Source organism: Trachypithecus francoisi, unplaced genomic scaffold (assembly GCF_009764315.1).
Source record: "Trachypithecus francoisi isolate TF-2019V2 unplaced genomic scaffold, Tfra_2.0 Lachesis_group15, whole genome shotgun sequence".
In the NCBI taxonomy this organism is placed as follows: domain Eukaryota; kingdom Metazoa; phylum Chordata; class Mammalia; order Primates; family Cercopithecidae; genus Trachypithecus; species Trachypithecus francoisi.
Window position 1 is genome coordinate 56,028,533 of NW_022681460.1, and position 23,779 is coordinate 56,052,311.

Genomic DNA, 23,779 nt, shown 5'->3' on the forward strand with positions numbered 1-23,779 from the left:
ATCAGACTCTTTGATCTCTCTTATCTTTTTTGATATTTAACAGTGTTTTCCGTTTCTTAAGAAAACACTTTAGATATTCCACTCCAGCAGTCATACCCCAGTAAAGAATGTTCATTTTTGGTAAAAAGCTTTTTGAACACATTTTATTATAAGTGACCCCCTCAGACGGAAATGGATAGAGCTACTAGATCTCACCTTATGGTTTATATTAGAAAACAGTCCTCTTCCCTCCCCTCTCGCTCCTGTTTCCCTGCTTGACTTTGTGAACCAAGTAGGCCAGAGGTCGTGGAGTGGAAAGGACCTTTGTGGCAGTAGTCAGTAACGCAAGTCACTGCAAGGCCCATCCACCCCGCTCTCAGCGTCTGTGAGCTCACTCAGGTGCCAGCGAAGACTCTTTCTTGAGATGGGCGGCCCAGAATGATTCCCCGTTGCTGCATATTCCTCGTGAGACATGGAGTTCACTTTCCGTAAGACTGGTGAGCCACCGTGAAGGCTATGATAACTTTTCTGTGGAGCAGTTCTAAGTTGTAAAGAAAGCAAGATCTTCTTTTCTGGACTAAATGGATTCTTCTCTGGGGCCAGTAGAGGAGCAGGGCCAGGTGCGAGTTGCAAGTCCTTTGAACCATCCCGAGGGGCCCTACTGGTAGAAGTGATACTCTGTGTTCTAGCACCAAACCCAGAAATTAGAGTGGGTGGTGATTGGGAAACCTAGGAGGGAGAATTTTAGCACACTTAGACCACAGGAGACTCCACCCATGCTTGATCATATCTCCCTCTCACTCCAAAAAGGAGTGCCCAGAAGCAGTGGGCTGGCTCCGTGCAGCAAAGCGTGTGGTTGCCAGAATGTGCCCAGGTGGATGCCCCCAGAGTAAGTGCAGTGCCAGTGGCCGATCATCATGACAGCTTCCACTGTTATTTTGAGGTCGTTTCCCGGGTCTGCCTCACCTGGTAGGGATAAAGATATTTACTACTCTGGGTGAGGCTGGACTTGGAGTAAAAATTTAAAGGTTTCTCCTGAAAGAGAATCCTGAAGTAAGTTGAGTGCTGCCAGCTGAACCCTGTACAGCACACTTGCGTAAGGCCCTGGCTTCTGGTTGGTTCTGCCAGTGTGTCCCTTGGTTAGCCTCCTGGCGACTGAGTTCTTACCTATAAATGAGACCTTCTCGAGCAAAAACTTTAAAGCAGGGTTGGAAGCCCTAGGATAAGTGAAAAAACTAGGTCATAGTTATGGAGAAGTTTCTGATGGAAAGCTCATTCCTGGACCTGGATGTCACTGAAAATAAGGTCTTGAAGGGAGTAGCTTGAAAGAGATTGGAGGTAATCAGCTCTTCTCCCCCAATACCCCTTTGTTACTCAGCTCTTGCCTGCAGCGCCCCCCCCCCCCACGCCAGCGTCAAGCCCTGGAGTGCTTCTGCTTTACTCCTGGGTCCTAGTCCAAGGCTTCAGTGTGATGGAGAACATCCGGGGCCAGCTGCCACATTGAGGGACAGAGCCAGGGCTGGACTGCAGCCCAGGTGTCTTGATAAGCTGGCCCCCCAATGCCAGAAGCTCCTGAGTGGGGAGGAGCTGCTCCAACTGTTGCTTGAGATTGAGTTAAATAGACATCTCCCACCTTTTCCTTCCTAAAAATCTGCCATTTAAAACACCACTGAGCCCAGCACTTTGGAAGGTCGAGGCAGGAGGATTGCTTGAGCCCAGTTTCCTGTAGGCTACCAGCCTGCGCAACATGGCAAAAACCTATATCTACAAAAAATATAAAAATTAGCCAGGCGTTGTGGCACATGCCTGTAGACTCAGCTACTCAGGTGGCTGAGGTCAGAGAATCGCTTGAGCCCAGAAGGTTGAGGCTGCATTGAGCCAAGATCGTACCACTTGTACTCCAGCGTCGGCAACAGTTTAAGACCCTGGCTCACAAACCAAACCAAAACAAACAAAACCAAACACCTCTGAGGCAGAGTTAGGGAGTAGACACAAACGTAGAGACTCTCCACCCATGGTGTGTCAGGATTCACCAATGAAGGGAATGGCAAGGGGTGTTTTTCTAGGAATGTTGGCTTCTTCCTTGTAGGGATGACCTATGGGTTGATTTTTAGAGCGGACTGAAGAGAGGAAGATTGTTTAATTCTAACGTGTCCCTTTGGGGAATGCATTGTGTGAGCAGTAGGATTCTGAAACACACTCTGAGCATAGTTATCCTGGACATTGATAGAAAATTCCTGCTAGGAAGGTGTGCGCAGGTTAAGGCAGCCAGGGACAGGCCTCACTGAGAGAGAGAGGCTCTCATTTGGACTGCATGGTATGGCCACAGGTTCTGTGATATGCCCTGTGGAAGGGGGATGGCCACAGCATAGCAGATGCAGAAGAGGGTCCTGAGCTGTGACCCTGAAAATCCATGAGAGCCTGACAGTTATGTCAAGTGGAAGTCAAGTGGACAAGAGATTATTTCTAACTGGTTCAGATGTGCAGGCTGAGGCTGCAGTTGGGTGGATGAAGTGACGGATGGCATCAGAGAGCAAGCAATTTCTTAGGCATATGGGGTTTTCTTGTGTAACATTTTTTTTTTTTTTTTTTTTTTTTTTTGAGATGGAGTCTCAGTTGCCCAGGATGGAGTGCAGTGGCGCAATCTCGGTTCACTGCCACCTCTGCCTCCTGGGTTCAAGCGAATCTCCTGCCTCAGCCTCCTGAGTAGCTGGGATTACAGGCTCGTGCCACCATGCCTGGCTATTTTTAGTACAGACAAGGTTTCACCATGTTGGTCAGGCTGGTTTCAAACCCCTGACCTTGTGTTCCTCCCGCCTCAGCCTCCCAAAGTGCTGGGATTACAGACGTGAGCCAGTGCTGGGATTACAGACGTGAGCCACTGAGCCCGACCTCTTGTGCAACTTTGAAACAACCCAGAGAGGAAGGCCAGGCAGGTTTCATATCAGGTGATAAGATGGAGGCTTGTGAGGAACAAGACATTAGCAAGACTGTATACAGAAACCTGGTCTTTGAATTCAGTTTTCTCTGTGCTTTGCTACCACAAAAACAAAAAACATAGATTTTGCAAAAACTTGGGAGCAAAGCACTGCATAAAAAGTCTAAATGTTTTTTCTATCATTCCATGATGAAGAAGCTTGGTTACAGCCTGCCCCCATCCCCTTTGGGTGAGTGGGAAGAGGGGAAGAACAGGTCAGTACCGGGCGTTTAATAAACAGACTCTCAGGGCTTTGGGGAGCGACTGGCCTCCCTGCCCCCTTCAGATGAAGAAACAGGCCCAGAGCAGGAGTTAATTTGGAATTTTAGGATTTACTTTAAGCAAATGTTCTGTATACCTGAGTTGTCATTTCTAATGTATTCAATCCTCTTTGGTATTAAATATGATAGAAACCATGTATTTGAAGGATGGTAGCATTTTTTTTTCAAGTTTAACATTATATATCATGGGATTTTAAATTACACATCTATATATATGTAAATAGTCAAACTTGTCTGAGACTCGGTTTAGATGATGTTCAAGTGTCCACGGCAAGTTCGACTATCACTGCTTTTCTGTTTCTAAGACACTCAAGAGAATAAGCAGCTCAGGACTCCTCTGTAATGCACAACAGAGACTTGAAAATGTGAAATCCTTGCTGTGACCTAGGGTCAGGATTCTACCTTTGCTACATCAGAATGTCCCGTTTCTGGAGGCCTATAAGATGCAGGTTCCTCTGGGCACCCCTGTGCATTGACACCCTTCTGTCCCAGAAATCTGCCACTGCCTGTTTTCCTACGTTTCCTAGGACTTCTTTGTCCCTGTTCCTAGTAAGTCAGACCCCTGGGCCAGCTGGCTTAGAAGCAGAGGCAGGCAGCCAGAGGAGGCCCAAGTGTGGTGCTGGATACTTTAGTCTTCCACATGAGCACACCTGACGGGCAGCGATGCACCCACTGCACTGTTCTCTGGTGGCCTGTGGGCTCCCATGGTTCCATGTGTGCTGGCCATACCTGCTGAATTTCATGCAGGAGAGCATCCTGGAGTAGAAAGGAGTAGGAGTGAGGTTTTCTAAGATTTGAAGGTAGAACCCTGAATCTGCTCAAATTTGTATTAAAAATAAGTTGTTCATGGCTTTGAGATAATAGCCTCGGTTAATAACAAGTTATTTGAGAGAGTGCTAAAAAGGTGTTGCCCAGTGGTTGGACTGAGCAGATGTCCTGGTTTCCTGGGGGCTCTGCTAGACCATGTGATGAATGACAGCCAAAAGCTGTTGCCCTTTTGAGTGAGTTTCTCATGACTGTTGGGCCTCTCTTTCTCATGCAGGTGGTAAAGACTATCGGCCTCCGGGAAGTGTGGTACTTTGGCCTCCAGTATGTGGATAATAAAGGATTTCCTACCTGGCTGAAGCTGGATAAGAAGGTAAGTCAGGGTTAACTATTTACAGACTGTGGATTGAGTGTTGGTCTGCTTTGTTGATAAGGAAACAGGAGCAACTCACCCTGTCTATTGTTTTCTGTTCCTTTTTGTTTGTGTAAAAGTTTTTACAGACAAAAATGGTTGCAAGTTTCCAGTAAATGGGGATATCGATTGGAAATCAGATCCTGGCATTTCTCCATACAGCTCACTCATCGGAGCATATGGTGGTTAATTGCAAAGCTTTTAGTTGACCTTAGTTTTTTTGAATGAGATTGTTAATCTTATAAACTGTGAATCATCCACTATTTCGTAAGAACCTGTTATTGCTTTGTGTGAACCTGTGACAGATTATCTTCCAACTTTAAAGATTGGATAATTCCATTAACCAACCATAAAGAAAAGTAGTAAGATAAACAATTTTTCTTCAAACTCTTTGAAAATTATCCTTTTTTTCGAAACCCCCACTGTCCTCCCAAGTCACAGCAACAAGTTAGACAGATGATGGGAGGTGGGGAAGAGTGGAGGAGCAGGAGGAATTCTTAAGAGTAAGCTTTGGCGTCCAGGGCCCTGTGGGCATGTGACCAGATTCCAGGTCACTGTGGGGGTCATTTCCAAATTTGAGTTCTCTAGGATTGATAGCATCATCCCATGAGGACTGGGGCTTAGTGAGGCAGTAGCTTTGATTTCCAGCTGAGTGCAAGAGTGTGATAGTACTTGTTTGTTTGTTTGTTTGTTTGTTTTTGTTGTTGTTTTGAAATGGAGTCTTGCTCTGTCGCCCAGGCTGGAGTGCAGTGGCGCGATCTTGGCTCACTACAACCTCCACCTCCCGGGTTCAAGTGATTCTTCTGCCTCAGCCTCCCAAGTAGCTGGGACTACAGCTACATGCCACCATGCCCAGCTAATTTTTTTGTATTTTTAGTAGAGATGGGGTTTCACCATGTTGGTCAGGCTGGTCTCGAACTCCTGACCTTGTGGTCCGCCCACTTCAGCCTCCCAGAGTGCTGGGATTACAGGCATGAGCCACTGCGCCCGGCCTTTTATTTTGGTTTTTGTTAGTTCGTTGTTTTTTAAGAAGAGACAGGGTCTTGCTCTGTCACCCAGGCTGGAGTGCAGTGGCGCCATCATAGCTCACTGCAGTCTCGAACTCCTGAGCTCCAGGGTTCCTTCTGCTCAGCTTCTTGAGTAACTGGGACTATAAGCATGCACCACCATCCCCAGCTAACTTTTTTTTAAAAGTTGTAGAGATGGGATCTCTTCTACGTTGCCCAGGCTGGTCTCAAACTCCTGGGCTTAAGTGATCTTCCTGCCTTGGCCTCCCAAAGCACTGGGATTATAGGCATGAGCCACCATATCTGGCATTTTGACTAACCTTTTTTTGTCTGGAATGCTAAAAAGATTACTTTAAGAATAGACATTATCTCCTGAAAACTGGCCTGAGGGCCCCATTGAGTCTTGGTTAGAAGTCTGTGTTGGGGACAGTGGGCCTTCGTCTTCCAGATTTGTGTCAAGAGTGTGGCTTGCTTTGTCCAGGTGTCTGCCCAGGAGGTCAGGAAGGAGAATCCCCTCCAGTTCAAGTTCCGGGCCAAGTTCTTCCCTGAAGATGTGGCTGAGGAGCTCATCCAGGACATCACCCAGAAACTTTTCTTCCTCCAAGTGAAGGAGGGAATCCTTAGCGACGAGATCTACTGCCCCCCAGAGACTGCCGTACTCTTGGGGTCCTACGCTGTGCAGGCCAAGTTTGGGGACTACAACAAAGAAGTGCACAAGTCTGGGTACCTCAGCTCTGAGAGGCTGATCCCTCAAAGGTGAGCACAGGGTGACCTGGCCTGGGCAGGAGCAGTCATGCCATCCTCGGCAGGGAGAAGCGATTACATTAGAAACACAGGGACTTTGCCAGTGTCAAGTGCTCCTTCATGCTGGGACTCTAGTCATTAAGGCACTGACCAGCGACCTGAAACATAGCCAGGGAAGGCGAGCTGCCAATCTTCATGGAAACTTCATGCAGCCGTGTCCTGTGAGAACGCAGCAACGTAGCAAAATTCTCGACCTGACTGCTTAGCTCCTCCTGGGTTATGATAGGTTGGCCCCTGTGCAATCTGTTTTTATTTACTAATGGTCACAAAAATTACCCCATTTGGAAGAAGAGGCCACTTAAAATACCTTCTTAGTTTTTCCAGCCTGAGTTCTTGTTCAAAATGCTTAGTCTTCCAGATTAATCATCATGAATAGAAATGCTACACATCAGGAAATAGAAACCAAAGCTCTTTGGGATTGATTGATTTGAATGGAAAGTAAGGGTTTGAGTGTGGGTGGTAAGTGGTCCTCTCCTTCCTCGCCTGTCACAGCCCTTAAGGATGACAGTGCTGTTTCCTTTTGCATTCCAGAGTCATGGACCAGCACAAACTTACCAGGGACCAGTGGGAGGACCGGATCCAGGTGTGGCATGCGGAACACCGCGGGATGCTCAAGTGAGTGCTGCGCCCTGCTGTTGGGATCTGGCCATCTCCGTGCGCTCCAGCGTGTCTTTTCCTGTGACTCTACTTAGAAAGCGTTATGTCTAAACTTCATTTTAGTCAGTACGGCATTGTTCACCTACAATTGACGTTATTTTTCTTCTGTCAAAGAGGCGCTAGTTTGCTCATTGTATGAAGGTATTTTGTCTTACAAAGTGTATATAAATGAAAAAGGATCCCAAGTGAGAAATCCTGATGTCTGAGAGCCTGGACGTGGGGCTGTTAATGTAAGACATAGCCAGACCACAAGATTCTGGGTGTTCTTGTCCTAGAGCCTTGTCTCTGGCCTAGTCTTGTGACTCTGCATTATTTCAGCCTCTGAGGTTTGTTTGAGGTTTGAGTCTCAGATTTTGTGCTTCAGGGTTTCCTGTCTGGCCCAAGCATCCTCTGTGGAAGAAAAACAACTCGAAGCCCATGAGGGAGGGTTGTGGGAGTCCCAGAAGACATATGTGTGGGCAAGAGAAAAAGGAGGATTGTGCCGAGTGATAAAACTTAAAAACCTGTCAGAGAAGCCAATGTGAATCAGTTCTTCCTGAAAGTTTGGGGTTTGGTGGTGTGGCTGCAGGGCAGCATGGAACCCACCCCAGGCATAGCTTCGGGGCTGCCTGGGTCCCCTCCTCATCAGTCTGCTGCCTGGCCCCTGCCTGTCTGCACGCTGCACACAGCGTTGAGCCCATCCTACACAAGGCGCCTTAATTTAAAAATATTGGAAAGGTTTTAATGTTCTGGATATTGAGTGCTGCCAATGACTCTGCCTGTTTCACTCTCCCCAATTAGAGATAATGCTATGTTGGAATACCTGAAGATTGCTCAGGACCTGGAAATGTATGGAATCAACTATTTCGAGATAAAAAACAAGAAAGGAACAGAACTTTGGCTTGGAGTTGATGCCCTTGGACTGAATATTTATGAGAAAGATGATAAGTGAGTTGAAGTTCACAGTTATCTTCAGCAGGTGGGGTGGTGGACCTGGAAACAGTGGCAAAATGGCAAATTTGTGGGTTATTTTTGAAGTTTTTATTTAGCAACTTACTATCCCCAAGTAGGAATCTTTTACGGGCTTTTGGACTGCTGTGGCCCGCTCAGAGGTGTGTGGGTTATCCTCTCTCATGGTGGGCAGGGCCAGTAGTGGGCTCAGACCTGGGAGAGGATGGCAGAATAGAGCAGAGGCTGCCTCTCCTCCTCCTGCCTCTAAGGTTCCACCTCAGCTACCTGCAGGTACCAGCACATCCATTCATAGCTACTTCACAGGCAGCCCAGCCAGTGCTGACTCCTGGCTCCAGGTTTGTGCTAATCCAACCAAGAATGTTGATGGTGTGATGAGAGACTTGAAGAGCTGTAAACAATAGCTTGTATGTGTAGACTCTTTAGCTAAATGCTGGGAGTCTGCAGGAGATATCTTAATTACCTCACATTTAGTTATGTTGTTTGTTGAGTGAGGGCCTGTAAGCAAGCTGGGTAGTGCAGCAGAGCCAGGCCTCTCCACAGGGACAGACAGTCCTGCTTTCAGATACAGGGCATTTGCCTGCTTTCTGCTGAGGATAAACAGGGAAATCCTAGTTCATGAGGGTAGGTTTCCCATGGTGAGTCCACAACATCAGCATAAGCCTAGATTCTACATTGATCTGATCAGAAGATACCTGAATTTAAGAGGCAGAAGGAAACTACCTCTGGAAAGAGAAGGGAGAGGCTCCTGACTGCCTCCTGACAACTGTCTCTGCCCCGATTGTCTACAGTCAGCCTGATTGCTTTGCAGGGCTCCCCTAAACAAACCCTCTGATGGCCTCCAGCTTCAGGGACCTGGCAGAGAAGGTGCCAGGGCAAGAATGCTCCTGGGGTCTTTTTGCCAAGCCCTGCCTTTTGGCCTGGGTTCCTGCTTTCCACGTAAGGAGCAGAGTGGCCCAGGGTTCCTGGATGTACCTGGTTTCCTTCCTAGCCTCATGTTGTTCCTTGAAATGATGGCTCTCCCCATTTCCCACTTGAGGCTCACCCATCTCACCTGTTCTCAGGTATTTCTATTCTTAGCTCCCCCACATCTCAGGTTCCCCAAAAATCCTCTCTGGAGTTCTCAAAGGGAGTGGTGCTGCTGTCCACAAATGACCTGCACATGAGTCCATCTCTCCATTCGCAACCATGTGGATTCCTGCCAGAACCCAGGGCACAGATCTATTTCACTTGGGGGTCAGGGACCTATGCCAGCTGTGCCCAACCTCCTCTCACTTCCAGGGCCCACGTGGTGATACTGCACAGGGAGGGAGGCAGGCGCTGTCTGCTGGAGGGAAGGTGCCCAGTAGGGATGGAGTTAGTTACGCGATCCAATGTGATTTACCTGTCAGAATGACAGGAGCTCCTTAGAGAACCTGGAAATGAGATATTGAGGACTCTCGGTTCGCTCCTACTCTGAGTGTGCTGGATGTAGCATTGGTAAAGAAGCGGGAAAAAGCCAGGCACAGCGGCTCACACCTGGAATTCCAGTACTCTGGGAGCCCGAGGCAGGTGGATCCCTTGAGCTCAGGAGTCTCAACCAGCCTGGGGAACATGGCGAAACCCCGTCTCTACCACAAATTTAAAAAATCAGCTGGCTATGGTGGTGCATGCCTGTGGTCCCAGTCATTCAGGAGGCTGAGGTGGGACGATCACTTGAGCCTGGGAGGCAGAGGTTGTAGTAAGCCAAGATTGTGCCACTGCACTCTAGCCTGGGTGACAGAGCGAGACTGTCTCTCAAAAAAAAATTTTAAGTGGGGAAAGTGGGTAGATACAGGAACTTGGAACCAGGACACCATCTTTCTGGGAGACCCCACCGCTGAAGCCGTGGCTCTTAAGATAGTCATGCCAAGGAGAGGTGCACAAAGTCCCCGTGGGAACGTATGTAGGAAACTGCCTCTGCCTTTGAAATCTCTTGAACAAGACCAGATTTTCTAATGTGGCTAGGCCAGGGCTGTCCAAACAGGTTTTTCAACCTGCAGGAAAACAGCCGTGAGCAGGAACTTGCTGATGTCAGCTTGTAGCTGCCCCAGCCCACGTTAAGTGTCCATTTCTTCCAAGTAAAAATGTGGCTGTGTGCCCTATTTAGTACTGGTCTAGCTCTCTGCTACCCCTTCCCCACCATTGAGCGGTGAACCTGGCAACTCTCTCAGATGGTTCTTTTCCCTCAGAGCACACTGGGGTGTTGGACAGGCTCACTTTCTGCCTCTCTTCTCCCCATTCCTGAAGGCACTCCCCTCTCTTCACAAAAAAAGCATTTATGTAGATATTCAGTCAATTAATAGGCCCAAATTCTTTCCCTTTTGAACAAATATTGACAGCGTGGTAGCAGCATAAGCAGGAGACTCTCCTGAAGTCTGAGGAGTGCTGAGAACAGCCAGCTGTTGCGCTGTTACCTCTCTCGGTGGAACTAGGAGAATTAGATATGCCTGAAACATTGTTCAGGTGAGAAAGCTAACCTATTGAATATGAAAATTGAGCTCTAAGAGATTTGTACTCTGCAAGTAAAGTCTCTATTTTATTAAAACACTTACCTGTTTAGTACTAAATAGGGTCTGGCTGGAAATCTGTCTCTTGGGGTCCCCTTTTCATTGTACACATAACCATTAAGTGGGAGCATGTAGGACTATTTGTCATCTTTCTTTAAACCCTTAGCTTGGACTAGGTGGGAGTATAAAGAGGACAAAAACAGGTAAGCGCCCTCCTGACTGGCATTATAAGCTTGTGAACAGAGAAAGTTCAGTTTAGCTGAGTTAGAATTTGAAACCTGACACTCTCAAACCAAAAACAAAAACTGTAGGAACCTGATCTATCTGTAGTCCTATAAAATCACTTTTTTTCCCCTTAGCTTCATCCTTCTTTGGTCAGATTTCATCATAGAAGTACTTCTGTAGGTAGGAGTTTCTGGAAGTGCACTAGGTCCAGGGCTCCCTTCTTAAAGGGAAAGGGCGCACGGGGAGCTTGGAGACTGGAACAGGAGCCACAGAACGTGTGTTTTAAATTCCTTGCAGATAGGTACTCAGGCCTTCACTTGCTGTCTCACATCTCTTTCCATCTGCACATCACTTGTCACCCTCTGGCCCTCTAACACATTTCCAGGAAAATTGCAAGCATCCATATCCTTCCTCAAAATGAAAGTGCATATGATATGCTAGAGGTTGGTTATGTTTTGTTCTTTTGATGTAAAATTTAAATACAATGAAATGTAATCTTAAGTGTTCATTTGCTGAGTGAAATTTTTAAATCATTCATTCTTGCATTTATTTATTTATTTATTTATTTATTTATTTTTGAGATGGAGTCTCACTGTGCCACCCAGGGTGGAGGTGCAGTGGCACAATCTCGGCTCACTGTACCCTCTGCCTCCTGGGTTCAAGCGGTTCTCCTGCCTCAGCCTCCCGAGTAGCTGGGACTACAGACACGCGCCACCACGCCCCGGCTGATTTTTGTATTTTTAGTAGAGACGGGGTTTCACTGTGTTGGCCAGGCTGGTCTCAAACTCCTGACTTCAAATGATCTGCCCACCTTGGCTTCCCAAAATGCTGGGATTACAGGGGTAAGCCACCGTGCCTGGCCCATTCTTGCATTTTAAAGTCATTTCAGGCTGGGCATGGTGGCTCATACCTGTAATCCCAGCACTTTGGGAGGCTAAAACAGGCAGATCCCTTGAGGTCAGGAGTTCAAGACCAGCCTGGGCAACATGGCAAAACCCCGTCCCCACCAAAAGTACAAAACATTAGCTGGGTGTGGTGGCGCATGCCTGTGGTCCTAGCTACTTGGGAGGCTAAGGTGGGAGGATCACTTGAGCCCAGGAGGCGGCGGCTGCAGTGAACCAAGATTGTGCCACTGCATTCCAGCCTGGGTGACAGAGTAAGACCCCATCTCAGTTTAAAAAATATATATTATTTCAAAGTTTAAAAAGATTCTAAAAATAGTATAAATAATTCCTATATGCCCTTCACTTAGCTTCCTCAAACATTAACACCTTATGTAACCGTAGTCCAAATGCCAAGATCAGAAAATTAATGTTAATAATCTCTAGATCTTATTCTCATTTTAATCAGTTTTCTCACTGATGTCCTATTTCTGCCCTGAGACCCTCTCTGGAGCCACACCTACAGTGAGTTGTTAGACCTCCCCATCTCCTTTGATGTAGGATAGTAGTCTTTTTTTTGTCATGACCTTGATATCTTTGAAGAGTACTGGCCATTGACTTTGGAAAGCCCTTGAACTTGGATTGTTTGGTGTTTTCTCATTATTTGGAGTTTTACATTTTTGGTGAGAAGAAAGTGCTGTTTTGCCCTTCCAGGGCCTCTTTCAAGGTGGCACATGTGGTCAGTATATCTTATCTTAGGTGTTGCTAATTTTGATTATTAGTTAAGGTGGTGTCTGCCAAGTTTCTTCACTGTGACATCACTATCCTTCCCTTTACAATTGTTCAGTATATTTGGGGGAGATAATTTTAAACTATGTAAACATCCTAGTTCTAGCTACCATTGATGAGATTACTGTGGTATTTGAGAAATTGTGATTTTTAAAAACTTCTTTTTACATGTATTGGAATTCTGTAAGGAGCCAATTTCTCCATTTACTCAGTTATATTAATATGGATTCATGGATACGTGTTTCGGTCTTCAGGTTATGATCTACGAGTATGTATCTTCTTGCTCAGGTGGTTTGAGATTTGGCCTTTAGGAGCACCTTGAAGTGTGAGCCCTGCATTCTTTGCAGGCTTCCTTACTCTCTGGCTCCTCAAGATGCACCAAGTTCATCCTTTGCATTCCCCGTACTAGTCCTGGAATCAGCCATTTCTGCAGAGGCCTCTGTCTGGTCCCTGTTATTGGAGAATCATGCTTTCTTAATGTGTGGCCTAAGCAAGGACACTTACAAACCCTGTGGCCCCCTTCTCTGTGGACCCTGTTCATGTCCTATATGTGATCTCTTAGGAAAAAGGGAAATCCTTGGGCTTTAATTTTCCAACTTTGGTCAAGAATTAAAAGAAGTTCTTTAACTCAAAAGTGAGTCATAATTTTCATGTTTAACCTTTTTATTTTGATACTGCAATTATGCTTATGAGTGGCTATGAATTGTTTTTGAGGTTTCAGAGTCCTAAGAGGACAAACTTACTACACACACCAGAGAGCTGGAGGCCTAAGTTTTCTAAGGTCAGAACCTGTTTTGAGAGTCCTTTATAGAGACTGGATCCTAGCCCCTTGACGTTTCAGGATGCCGCACGCTGGCTCACAGTGCTATGTGCTGTGGGCGGAGCCTTCGGAACTTGGCTCCTAGCTCCTCTGTTGGTGCCAGCAGGCTGCTCTTGTGTTTTGGGAGGAAGTGCTCCAGAAGCAACACATGCCTACCTGATGCCACTCTCAACAGGCTTTCAATGTAAGGAGGACATAGGCTGAAGTCAGTAGCAGGGCTAGTAGGCGGTATCTGGAGTTCCCCTTCAATGCTCTGAAACCTGTGAAGAAAATTACATCTCGAAGATAAAAGAACAAACTCATTGCATGTTTGTTTGAATGCCAGTTGTGTTTTTATGGGGATTGGTGATTCTAGAGCATAGCACTGTGAAAGAAAGGATGTATACAAAAGCTTTGACATTTAGAACCATGGTCTGGTCAGTGCCCTGCCATCATTCCTGCAGGCACACCATGACTGACCATGCTGTTCCCCAGAAGGGCCAGCTGTCAGGCTTACATGTTTGCCCTCAGCCTCCAGAGTCCACCCCACTGCCTTGATTTAGTTGATGATGTCATAATGAAACTTGCATCGCTCGTCAGTATTGAAACTGTTGGTAGGCCATAGATTGCTTGACCTTCCTGCTACTTCTAAAATGAAGGTTTTTGTGGGATGTTGGAAAGGACTGTTTTGGAGGGCAGCATTATTGGACGGTGGTTTTGAGGATTTGTCGTTAATTCCAGAATGGCATTATCCCTGGTAAAATGTGTTGGAAGAATAGGGTGGGAAGCGTGAGGTGAGCAGAGCAATATGGTCTTGAAGTCATATGATGAACTTGGGAATACTAATAAAAGCCAGAGTCTGGCCAGTCATGGCATTGCATTGGCTAAGTAGCGTTGGCCTTGTGGAGCTTTCATTAGGGCCGTTAGTTTGAGAGCTGTCCTGGAAGTTGGAGAGTGACATTAGAAGATGTCTGTCCAGGCCGGGCGCGGTGGCTCAAGCCTGTAATCCCAGCACTTTGGGAGGCCGAGACGGGCGGATCACGAGGTCAGGAGATCGAGACCATCCTGGCTAACACGGTGAAACCCCGTCTCTACTAAAAAATACAAAAAACTAGCCGGGCGATGAGGCGGGCGCCTGTAGTCCCAGCTACTCGGGAGGCTGAGACAGGAGAATGGCGTGAACCCGGGAGGCGGAGCTTGCAGTGAGCTGAGAGCCGGCCACTGCACTCCAGCCTGGGCGGCAGAGCAAGACTCCGTCTCAAAAAAAAAAAAAAAAAAAAGAAGATGTCTGTCCAGCCAGGAGAACATGTCCTAGAATAAAAACCAGAGGAGCAGAATGCATAGCAAGGCCTTTGTCCGTTTTTCTTGGCCAGCTCTGTTGAGTATGGCACGTCTAGGAACATGATGAGATCTTGGCCCTCCTTGTTGGTTTCATAGAACTAAATGATCAGTAACTTAAATAACATTCAGCAAACAGAATGTAGCAGAAGAGCCTGCATGTTAAGGGAGGCCTCAAGGCTCAAGGGAAAGGGAGGCAGCCCCGGGGAACCGTGTGTTGAAAGGTGGGTCTGAACCGTGGAGTTTGGGGCTGGATTTGACAGCTCTTAGATGCTGAGTTAAGAAATGTGTTGACATATGAGGAGAGTAAGTTAATCAGATCAGCTGACTGAAAGTAGGGCTTGCTCCAGCACAGTGCTTGAGAGTGGGCTCTGGCAGGATGAGAGATAGGCGAGTGTGGTGATGTGATGTGGGAATGAACAGCAGAAGATACCTGAGGGAGGGTCAAGGTGCCTGGGGAGGAATTGCAGTTGACCTCGAGATCACCAGCCTGGGTAACCATAGGTGCCCCAAACTGAGGAAAAACCAAAGGAAATGGGAACAGATTAAGGTTGCAGATGCCTTAAAGGCAGCCACTTGGCTTAACCTAGGACAGGTGGGAACTATTTGATAATAGCATATAACACATTATGCCTCCTGGGTTAAGAGGCATATTATTTTAATTGAAATAATAAGAATTGATTTGCGAATCTCTTAGCCAATCCAAGAACATACGTATACATCTAACCATTCACTTTCTCTTTTTAACCTCAGGTTAACCCCAAAGATTGGCTTCCCTTGGAGTGAAATCAGGAACATCTCTTTCAATGACAAAAAGTTTGTCATTAAACCCATCGACAAGAAGGCACCTGTAAGTTCCAAAGGATTCTATTCAGGGGCTACTGTTTTTCATTCTTATACTTGTCAGGATAACAGATTTCTCTCTGTGATGAGTAGCCGGTGATAGTCCAAACTCCCTATGTGGTTACACTGAGGGCCAGAGATCCTGTGGGCCAGGCAGTTGTTGCAGTGGAGACCACTTAACTTTTCACATGATCTTCCTTATGAATAAAAGGGCAGTTCTGAGTCATTAGCCAAATGATAAGCATTTCCCAAAATGCTGTGTTTTTGGTGTGGAGAGCCAGCCTGCCTCCTGGAGCACCTGGGTGTGGGGATTTTCCCCGGCACCTGACCAACAGTGGGACCTGTGAGTCTCAAGGGCCAGATTTGCCTTTCAGAGCTGTCCTGGAACTTACCCAAGATAGGGACAGTCAGACTTGGACCCAAGCATTGCTGGTCCCCAAGATTTCGTCTAGGCTTCACCTACTTCTGTTGTCAGAAGTGTGCGTCCTCACACAGGTGACACTAGCAGGAAGTCATTTTGGGAGGAGATAGTAAGAAGGCGACACTTCATGTCCTGAAATCTGAGAGTATTGATTGTAATAGCTGCAGAGACCAGTGCATTATGGAAATTTGTTTTGGTTTTATTTATTCTGCTGACATTTAAGCTTTTGTTAGCTCAGAACATTTGAGACATATGCACATAACTGTAGCATTGTAGAAGGGGTAAGGATTTTGTTATCTAATCATAAATCTGGTTCTCTAAAAAATTGCCACCTGAAGAAATTCTGTTATCCACCTTAGAGCCTGTTCTGAATTTTACGAAGATTATAGATTGAAAAGGACTTTGTGTTCTCATGTAATTTTTGTTCCTTAGTTACAGTGTTAAGCTTGGAGAGGCAAACATGGGCTGTGGTCCATACCTTGGTTGTCTGTTAACCCTTTTGGGACTGGGTACTGCTTAGCAATGGTAAATCCACTTAGAACAGTATGTGGTGTTATTGTCCCGTTACTTCTCCCCCCATACAGGTTTGTCTAGCATAATTTAAAATCTGCAGGTCTTGACAATTTTGTGAAAGTATTTTTTTCTTTGTTAAAAACGTCTTGGCTGGGCGCAGTCGCTCACGCCTATAATCCCAGCACTTTGGGAGGCTGAGGTGGCTGGATCACGAGGTCAGGAGTTCGAGACCAGTCTGGCCAACACAGTGAAATCCCATCTCTACTAAAAATACAAAAATTAGCTGGGCGTGGTGGTGGGCACCTGTAATCCCAGCTACTCAGGAGGCTGAGGCAGGAGAATCGCTTGAACCCACGAAGTGGAAGTTGCAGTGAGGTGAGATCGTGCCACTGCACTCAATCCTGGGCGACAGAGCTAGACTCCGTCTCCAAAAAAAAAAAAAAAAAAAAGTCTCCTGCTGTTTGCAAACTCTTGGCTGCTACTCTGGGTAGTTACACAGTTATTTAAAATTGAATGCACTCTAAGGCTTCTTGGCAGCAGTTCATGTTAATATGCAACACCATGAATGGAGGGTCATAGCATCTTCATGTCACTTGGGTAGTGAGATTGGTGCGGTTTAGAAGAGCAAGAAAATTCTGAAATCTCTCATCAGTAGGCTGCTGCATACTCTGTGATGCTACTGCCTTTTCAGAACACTTGTATTAAAAATCTGACTAGAGCAGAAGCTCTGGACTAGATTGTTTCAGAATGTTTGTGCGTGTGTGTTTGATACAAGTTCATCTCTTGAAGAGCTGAAGAATATTTCATAATAAGCCCCGAGCAGAAGCCATTGTGATACATCTCGTGCATGTGCCTTTATTATAGAGTAGCCTCGTGTGAAGCCATCTCTTAAGCAAAAGAAATATTCGCTGGTGGCACACTGTCCCAGGCACTCTTCCAGGGCTGTGTGCGCCATGAGCAAGGCAAAGCTTCTGCCCTGGTGAAGCCTACATTTAAGTGGAGGAAAGGGTTAAAAACAAGGCAGATGAGATACTTCCTGGTAGTAAATTTAACAGTACAGCTGTGATTAAAAACTAAACCAGATCAGAAGATGGGGGTGAGATTCCTTTGGCAGGTTGGGCAGGAGCCACAGTGAGGCAGCAGCCTCTGCCTTGAGTGGGCGCTGGTTTGAGGAGGTGGAGTTCCGTCACCCCCACACCACCCCAGGGCTGCTCGAGTCAGTGCCCTGCTTCAGTCTGTAAACTTTGGGCAGAAGAAGTTCAAGTTTTCAACATCGAACTTGATGTAAAAAAAGAGGAAGCCCCAAAGTTTGAGGCGGTGGGATTCCTTATCTCGTGTTGACTTTCAGGGGTCACCCTCACCCCATGTGGTTTCTGCTGTGAACTCACAATGAGTCTTTGTCCAGTTCTCTCCCAACAATTGGCATCTCCTTTTTAAAAGCCAGCTTCTCTTCCCTGCCAAAGTGCATACAGCAGTTTGGGGCCATGCTTTGGCTCTTTAGATGGGCCCTTGTAGACAGCTGACACGGCCTGCCCAGGTGACCTTATGAGGGGCTGAGGCGACTGCCTTTTCCCTTTCAAAAGGGCCTTTTGTTTCTGTGGCCTCCAGGCAGCTGAAATTTGGAGAAAGTAAGCAGCATTTCTGCTCTGACTCCTCAGCCGCTTCCTCCACGTGGCCTTCCCAGGAGCCCCGCTGCCTTGCTGCCTCCCGCGGCTGCCTCCTGCCATCTCTGCGGCCAGATGAGCCTTGGGATTGGCCTCTTGTGGGAGAGTTTCCCAGCATCTTGGGGACTTGAAAAGAGGCCCTTTGACCTTCTCTCCTACTGTATTTGTAGGGTCTTGGGTTTATTTTTCTTGAACTTTACTTGTGCCTAGTTTGCATTTTTACTTTGCTGGTCCTCGGCCAGTTTAAAAACCCTGCTCCAGGTCTTGTCGTGTCGTCGTTCTGCATCAGGAAGCTGCATCCTGCATCAGGTTAGGGACTTGGATTTAGAAACCTTTCAGTATGAATCTTTGTTTTAACTTGAGAAACCGGCTTCCTTCATAAGGCACTGGGAGAGATTTCCTGCCAGGCACCGTCCTCCCTCACCCACTGGCAGTGGACTCCCCAAATTCTCCTGGTTCCCGTTGCTGGCAGGACCTGTCTTCTGCAGGGAAAGGGGGAGAGGGGGACATTGTTATGTTAACCTGAAGTTACCATTGAGGTTTTTCATTGATCCGCCCTATACCCCTGCACCCCACAACCCCATAAAGGGGAGTTGGTGCTAATCAGCGTTCTGAGTCAGTCAGGGCCTATTTGGTAGAGGCCTCTGAAGCTGTAATGCAGGATTGTTTCCTCTTGTGTAATAAGGGATAGGTGGGAAATAAAAAGGCAGGTTGCTCCCAGCTCCACAGACTCCTCCCTGGAAAACCCAATGACTTAACAACAAGGGTGTGAAACCCCAAAGGCAGCCCCACCCAGGAAGTTCATGGGCTCTCAGGGCTTGGCATCACCTCTCACCCCAGGATTTCTGGAACAGATGAAAAGACTGAGAAGCTAAATAGATTCTTCTCAGATATGTCAATGAGTCTGCTCAGTCAGTTCCTCATTAGGTCTCAGAAGTTGCTGTGGGATGTATCACGCTGTTTGTTTTAGCCACCCCGTCCGTGTTCCAAATGGTCAGAAGCTGGATGCTGGGGGCCCTGAGGTTAAGAGGAAGCTGACAAAGTCACTTTTCATGGGAGAAAATAACTTTTCTTGGGAGTTTCTATTCTTCTGTCTTGTAAGCTCATCACAGCAGTAGCAAGGAGTTGGGGCTAAGATTGTCAGCTGTGTCCCGAATGTTTCCAGTCATGGTCATGAGTTTCCTGAATGCTGTGATTCTGCCTTGATTTCGATGAGGCTCCTCTGGTTGCGGTCTTGCAAGGCACTAGCAATTGGAGTGACCGCTGTGTGTGTCAGCCAGCTCTTACTGCGCCAGGTGCTGTTCCGAGTCCCTCCTGAACATCACCGATAAGGCGGGGATGCCAGCATCTAACGGGACTGCTGGGAGGATTGAGTCCTATATCTGAAGTCCCTTGATATACTGGCATCCCTGCCTTATGGTTGAAGGCCCTGAGCCTGGTGAAGGGATGTGCTCAAGGCCATGGAGCTTGCACATGGCTGTCGGTGCCGCACGAGCTGGTGATGTCTGGCAGGTACTGAGCACCTCAGATACTGACCTTGGGAAGACAGATGAGTGAATGTGGCCCCTGCTCTCAGGAGCTGATGGCCTCATAGGAGTGAGATGCTGAAAGGAGTCACTGGAGTGAAGCAACAGTGCCACTGCAGCAAGCATCTGTAGCGGGTGTGGCGGGTGCAGGAGCAAGGCTGGACAGCGTTGAGAGAGAACTGAGAGCATATGGGAGGCTGGGCCCAGAGTCAAAAGGTCTCCATGTGTGTTGGGCCTAGGCCCTGGAGCTCCTAGTCTGGCATTGACAGGGTGATGACCTGGTCAGCATAGCAATAACAGTGTGGGAGGGGAGGCTGTGCCAGAGGAAGCTCAAATAGAAGCAGAGGCAATCCAGGCAAGCATTGGGGATGGAGCAGTGAGGCTGGAGAGGACATCATGAAAGGTGGCTACCTGGAAGAGCAGGCAGCTCTGAGACTTGAAGGGTTTCCCAAGGCTGAGAGTTCTCACCTTGGAAAAGCTTTGCAGTTTACGTGCAGTGGGATTTCAGTGTGCATGCAGCATGTACATACCCACACGTAACCGCACACACACGCAGCACGTGCCCTTCCTCCACCCATCCTGGAGAATGCACATTTCCAGTGCTGCGACACTGCCATCCCTGTTCTGCTACATTTGTTCTTTTAGAAAAGTTCCGGACCTTTGTGAAGTATGGTTTGGGAGAAGAAAACCAAAGGAGCTTAAGTCCAGGTGGCCCTGTTCTGTTTTGTAGGACTTTGTGTTTTATGCCCCCCGCCTGAGAATTAACAAGCGGATCCTACAGCTCTGCATGGGCAACCACGAGCTGTACATGCGCCGTAGGAAGCCCGACACCATCGAGGTGCAGCAGATGAAGGCCCAGGCCCGGGAGGAGAAGCATCAGAAGCAGCTGGAGCGGTGAGCATGGGAGGCCAGAGCGGGGGCCTGTGTTCTCCCAGCTCAGCTACCGCCAGCCCTGCCTGCTGTGGCAGCCAGTGCCTGTCAGGTGACCGCGGAGCTGATGGGGAGAGCCTGGTGGAATGGAACCCAGTCGCCACACTGGGATCTTTGAGGCCTTTGTCTCTGGGAGGTTGCTGTGGTGCTGAGTCTGGTGTCAGCCCTGGAGCGGCTGCTCCCTCAGGCAGCTCAGGCTGGCGGCAGGCCAGGGTGGCCCTCAGGATGCCAAGTCCATCCTGGAGCTGCACATACCCATGAAGTGTGTTGACCCCTCACTTTCCTGCCAGTCTAAATCTCCCTGTGCCTCTTTTTCCCTGCACCAGGCAACAGTTGGAAACAGAGAAGAAAAGGAGAGAAACTGTGGAGAGAGAGAAAGAGCAGATGATGCGTGAGAAGGAGGAGCTGATGCTGCGGCTGCAGGACTACGAGGAGAAGACCAAGAAGGCAGAGAGAGGTCAGGCGCCCTGGGGCTGGCACTCTACACTGGGTCATGCATTTCCACAGGGGCAGGGGCCACAGCCACCCAGCCACCGGAAAGGAAACCAAGAACATGTCCCACAGCGTAGACTCACAACCGAAATGATAAAATAGTTACTTGGTTTGGAAAACAATTCTGTACTTCATTAACTTTGGTGCTAATTGTTCTAAGACATTGTATTTTAAAATTTCCCTAGTCCTTTGCAGTAAGTGCTCAATCACCCAGTTTCCCTGATGAGTACAGTAAGGTTTGGTGCGGTACAGTGATCTTCCCACAGTCCCACAGCCTATGAGTGACAGGGCCATGCTGCACTGTCCTCGACCTCTAGACTAAAACCCAAATGCTTCTTCAGAACCAGACTCCCCAGCACAGCTCCAGTCGACAACCCCAGCAGCTGGGCTGATTACATAAGGTGCCACAGATGCTATGTTCACTGGCAGCCCTTAGCACAGATGGGAAGGGTGTTTGTGTTCTGAGTGGAGTGTGGGCCACCAGCACAGCGGGCGGCTGACCTGGGGAGAGCCAAGAGGGTTGAGTCAGGCATGCCAGAGGGTGCCTGGCCTACCACGTTGGATGGGTTTCTAGCCATCTTGAGGAAGTTGTCATGGAAACAACAGCAATGAGCTGTGAAGTGCTTTCCTCCAGGGTCACTGGAAGACATCCCCTTGACCTGTGACTTGGTCTAGGGCTCTGTGGCTTTGGGGGTGTGAATGGAAGGCGAGGGCTCCTAGGTTCGAGGGCCAAGGGCTTGAACGGCTCTGGCTTTGTGTCTTCTCAGAGCTCTCGGAGCAGATTCAGAGGGCCCTGCAGCTGGAGGAGGAGAGGAAGCGGGCGCAGGAGGAGGCTGAGCGCCTAGAGGCTGACCGCATGGCCGCGCTGCGGGCTAAGGAGGAGCTGGAGAGACAGGCGGTGGATCAGATAAAGAGCCAGGAGCAGCTGGTAGGAATGGCCTGAGTTTCAAGATGCTGAATTATAGAGAGGCTGCTTCTGTGGATGGAAAATGTGACACCTGCCTTGTAATAATTGTCATGACTGGAAGCTGTAAGCTGATCTGCTGGGGACTGAAGCAGCTGGCGGGGGAAGGGGCCGGGCTGTTGCCAGGGTCACCCATTGAAGGTGGGTGTGGGCATCCAGGAAGAGATGGCAGGGAGGATGCACGAGGAACCCTGCTGGCCATGGAGTGGGGGTGACGGGGACTCAGATGTCACAGTGCAGGCTGCTCACCAACACACATTAACACTCATTCACAACTGGACTCTGTTGAAAGGATATCAGAAGTCACTTTAGCTTGGCATTCCCTTCCCAGGCTGCGGAGCTTGCAGAATACACTGCCAAGATTGCCCTCCTGGAAGAGGCGCGGAGGCGCAAGGAGGATGAGGTTGAAGAGTGGCAGCACAGGGTGAGTCTGCATGGGGGAAACTGCACGGCCTGCGGTAGGGCCCTTCTGCAGGTGGGTGGGTTGGGGGAGAGGTCTGGGCCATGGGCTGCCATGTCCTACTGGAAGCTTCTGGGATGTCTCACGATCCTCTGCCGATACCAGTTGTATTATTGAAGTAGACATCCCCAAAGAGATGGGTTTGACTGTACATGAGTCAGTGCAGCTGCTGGATTCATAGAGGGAGGACTTCTGATTGATTTTCACAACCTTGCTCCCTCCACCTCAAACTGTTCAGTGCTGATCTCACAGCCTCCGGTCAGGAACTGGTTTTAAATCTGATTATGTGCCCCTTGCAATGGGGTTGTAGTGCCTAAAACACAATCTCCTGCAGCTGGTATATGTAGCGGGCACCATGAAAAGATCCAGGTCCTTGGAAGTCTCTAGGCTGGAGCAAGAGCCGGGCTCTGCCGCCCATCAGCTGTTTGACTGAGGGCTAGTAGCATCACCTCTCCCAGCCTCATTTTCCTTATTGTAGAATGGGGGCGATACCCAACTCATAAAGTTGCTCTGCAGATGTGAGGTCCCATGCCCAGGACCTGGCACAGAGGTTTAATCAGCTGTAGCTGTCATTGTGAGATGCACGCAGGGCTTCTCTCTGGGGGAGAGAAGCTGGGATCCCCTGTGCCCTCCAGGAAGGCACAGCCCCTGAGAAAGTCTGGGGATGGTTCCCATTGAAGACTGCACACCAGGCTTTAAGAAGCTCTTCTCCTTCACAGATCCTCTGGCCTGTTCTTCCCCCACTGTGGCTTCTCCATCTGTGGTGGTGCCTTCTGGGGACGTGTCTCCTGGCTCTCCAGGGCTGCTTCTGCCTAGTGCCTCCTTGCCTTTGTTCCAGCCCCCATTCCTGCTGCCGATCTGTATTAGTCTGTTCTCACACGGCTATAAAGAACTACCTGATACTGGGTAGTTAAAGAAAAGAGGTTTAATTGACTCACAGTCCCACATGGTTGGGGAGGCCTCAGGAAATTTAGAGTCATGGCAGAAGGCGAAGGGGAAGCAGGCACACCTCTTACGTGAGGGCAGAAGAGAGAAGCAAAGGGGGGTGGTGCCAAACACTGAAACCATCAGCTCTCACTTGGAACCTACCCACTAGCACATGAACAGCCTAGGGGAAACCACCCCATGATCCAGTCACTCCCACCAGGTAATCCCCTCAACATGTGGGGATTACAGTTGGACATGAGCTTTGGGTGGGGACACAGCCATATCACCATCCGAAGTTGCAAGCAGAAGACTTTGGTTCTTAGGTTTTTGAGAAAGTACCTGTTACGAGGTAAGTGAGGAGAGCTGGCTCCAGCACAGATCCACACTAAGCTCGACTTCAGGGCTGGGATGGGGCGGGCAGGACTGGGCATGTGTGACGCTGTTCGAAGGACTGCAAGTGGTGAGCAGGAGACCACTTGATAATGACCGTGGCATGAGGGGAGGCTAGGAACAGAGCCTCTTACTCATTTAACAGGATTTTTTTGTATCTAAAAATTATATAATGTCTAGAGTTATAGACAGAAGAAAAAGAAATGGTAGTTTTGTTTTGTTTTTTTTTTTTTTTTTTTTTTTTTTTGAGACGGAGTCT

General features: G+C 48.2%; 2 protein-coding genes across 4 annotated transcripts in view; one reads left to right on the forward strand and one right to left on the reverse strand.

Moving 5' to 3' along the window:
* EZR (ezrin) overlaps positions 1–23,779 on the forward strand; it is a 58,616-nt gene that overhangs the window by 32,518 nt on the left and 2,319 nt on the right. For 2 of the 3 annotated variants that reach the window (XM_033234921.1, XM_033234922.1), the window contains exons 4-12: positions 4,280–4,375; positions 5,903–6,177; positions 6,757–6,840; positions 7,663–7,809; positions 15,144–15,240; positions 20,088–20,251; positions 20,614–20,744; positions 21,547–21,707; positions 22,075–22,167. In XM_033234921.1, coding sequence (XP_033090812.1) covers positions 4,280–4,375; positions 5,903–6,177; positions 6,757–6,840; positions 7,663–7,809; positions 15,144–15,240; positions 20,088–20,251; positions 20,614–20,744; positions 21,547–21,707; positions 22,075–22,167 — 1,248 coding nt within the window. The remainder of the gene's footprint in view (positions 1–4,279; positions 4,376–5,902; positions 6,178–6,756; positions 6,841–7,662; positions 7,810–15,143; positions 15,241–20,087; positions 20,252–20,613; positions 20,745–21,546; positions 21,708–22,074; positions 22,168–23,779) is intronic. The other variant, XM_033234923.1, reaches the window with a different exon arrangement.
* The window catches only part of SYTL3 (synaptotagmin like 3), a 141,530-nt gene continuing 130,529 nt past the window's right edge, over positions 12,779–23,779 (reverse strand). Inside the window, exon 17 of the mRNA XM_033234916.1 lies at positions 12,779–13,333. Within this exon, the coding sequence (XP_033090807.1) occupies positions 13,242–13,333 (92 nt within the window). The 3' untranslated portion in view covers positions 12,779–13,241. The remainder of the gene's footprint in view (positions 13,334–23,779) is intronic.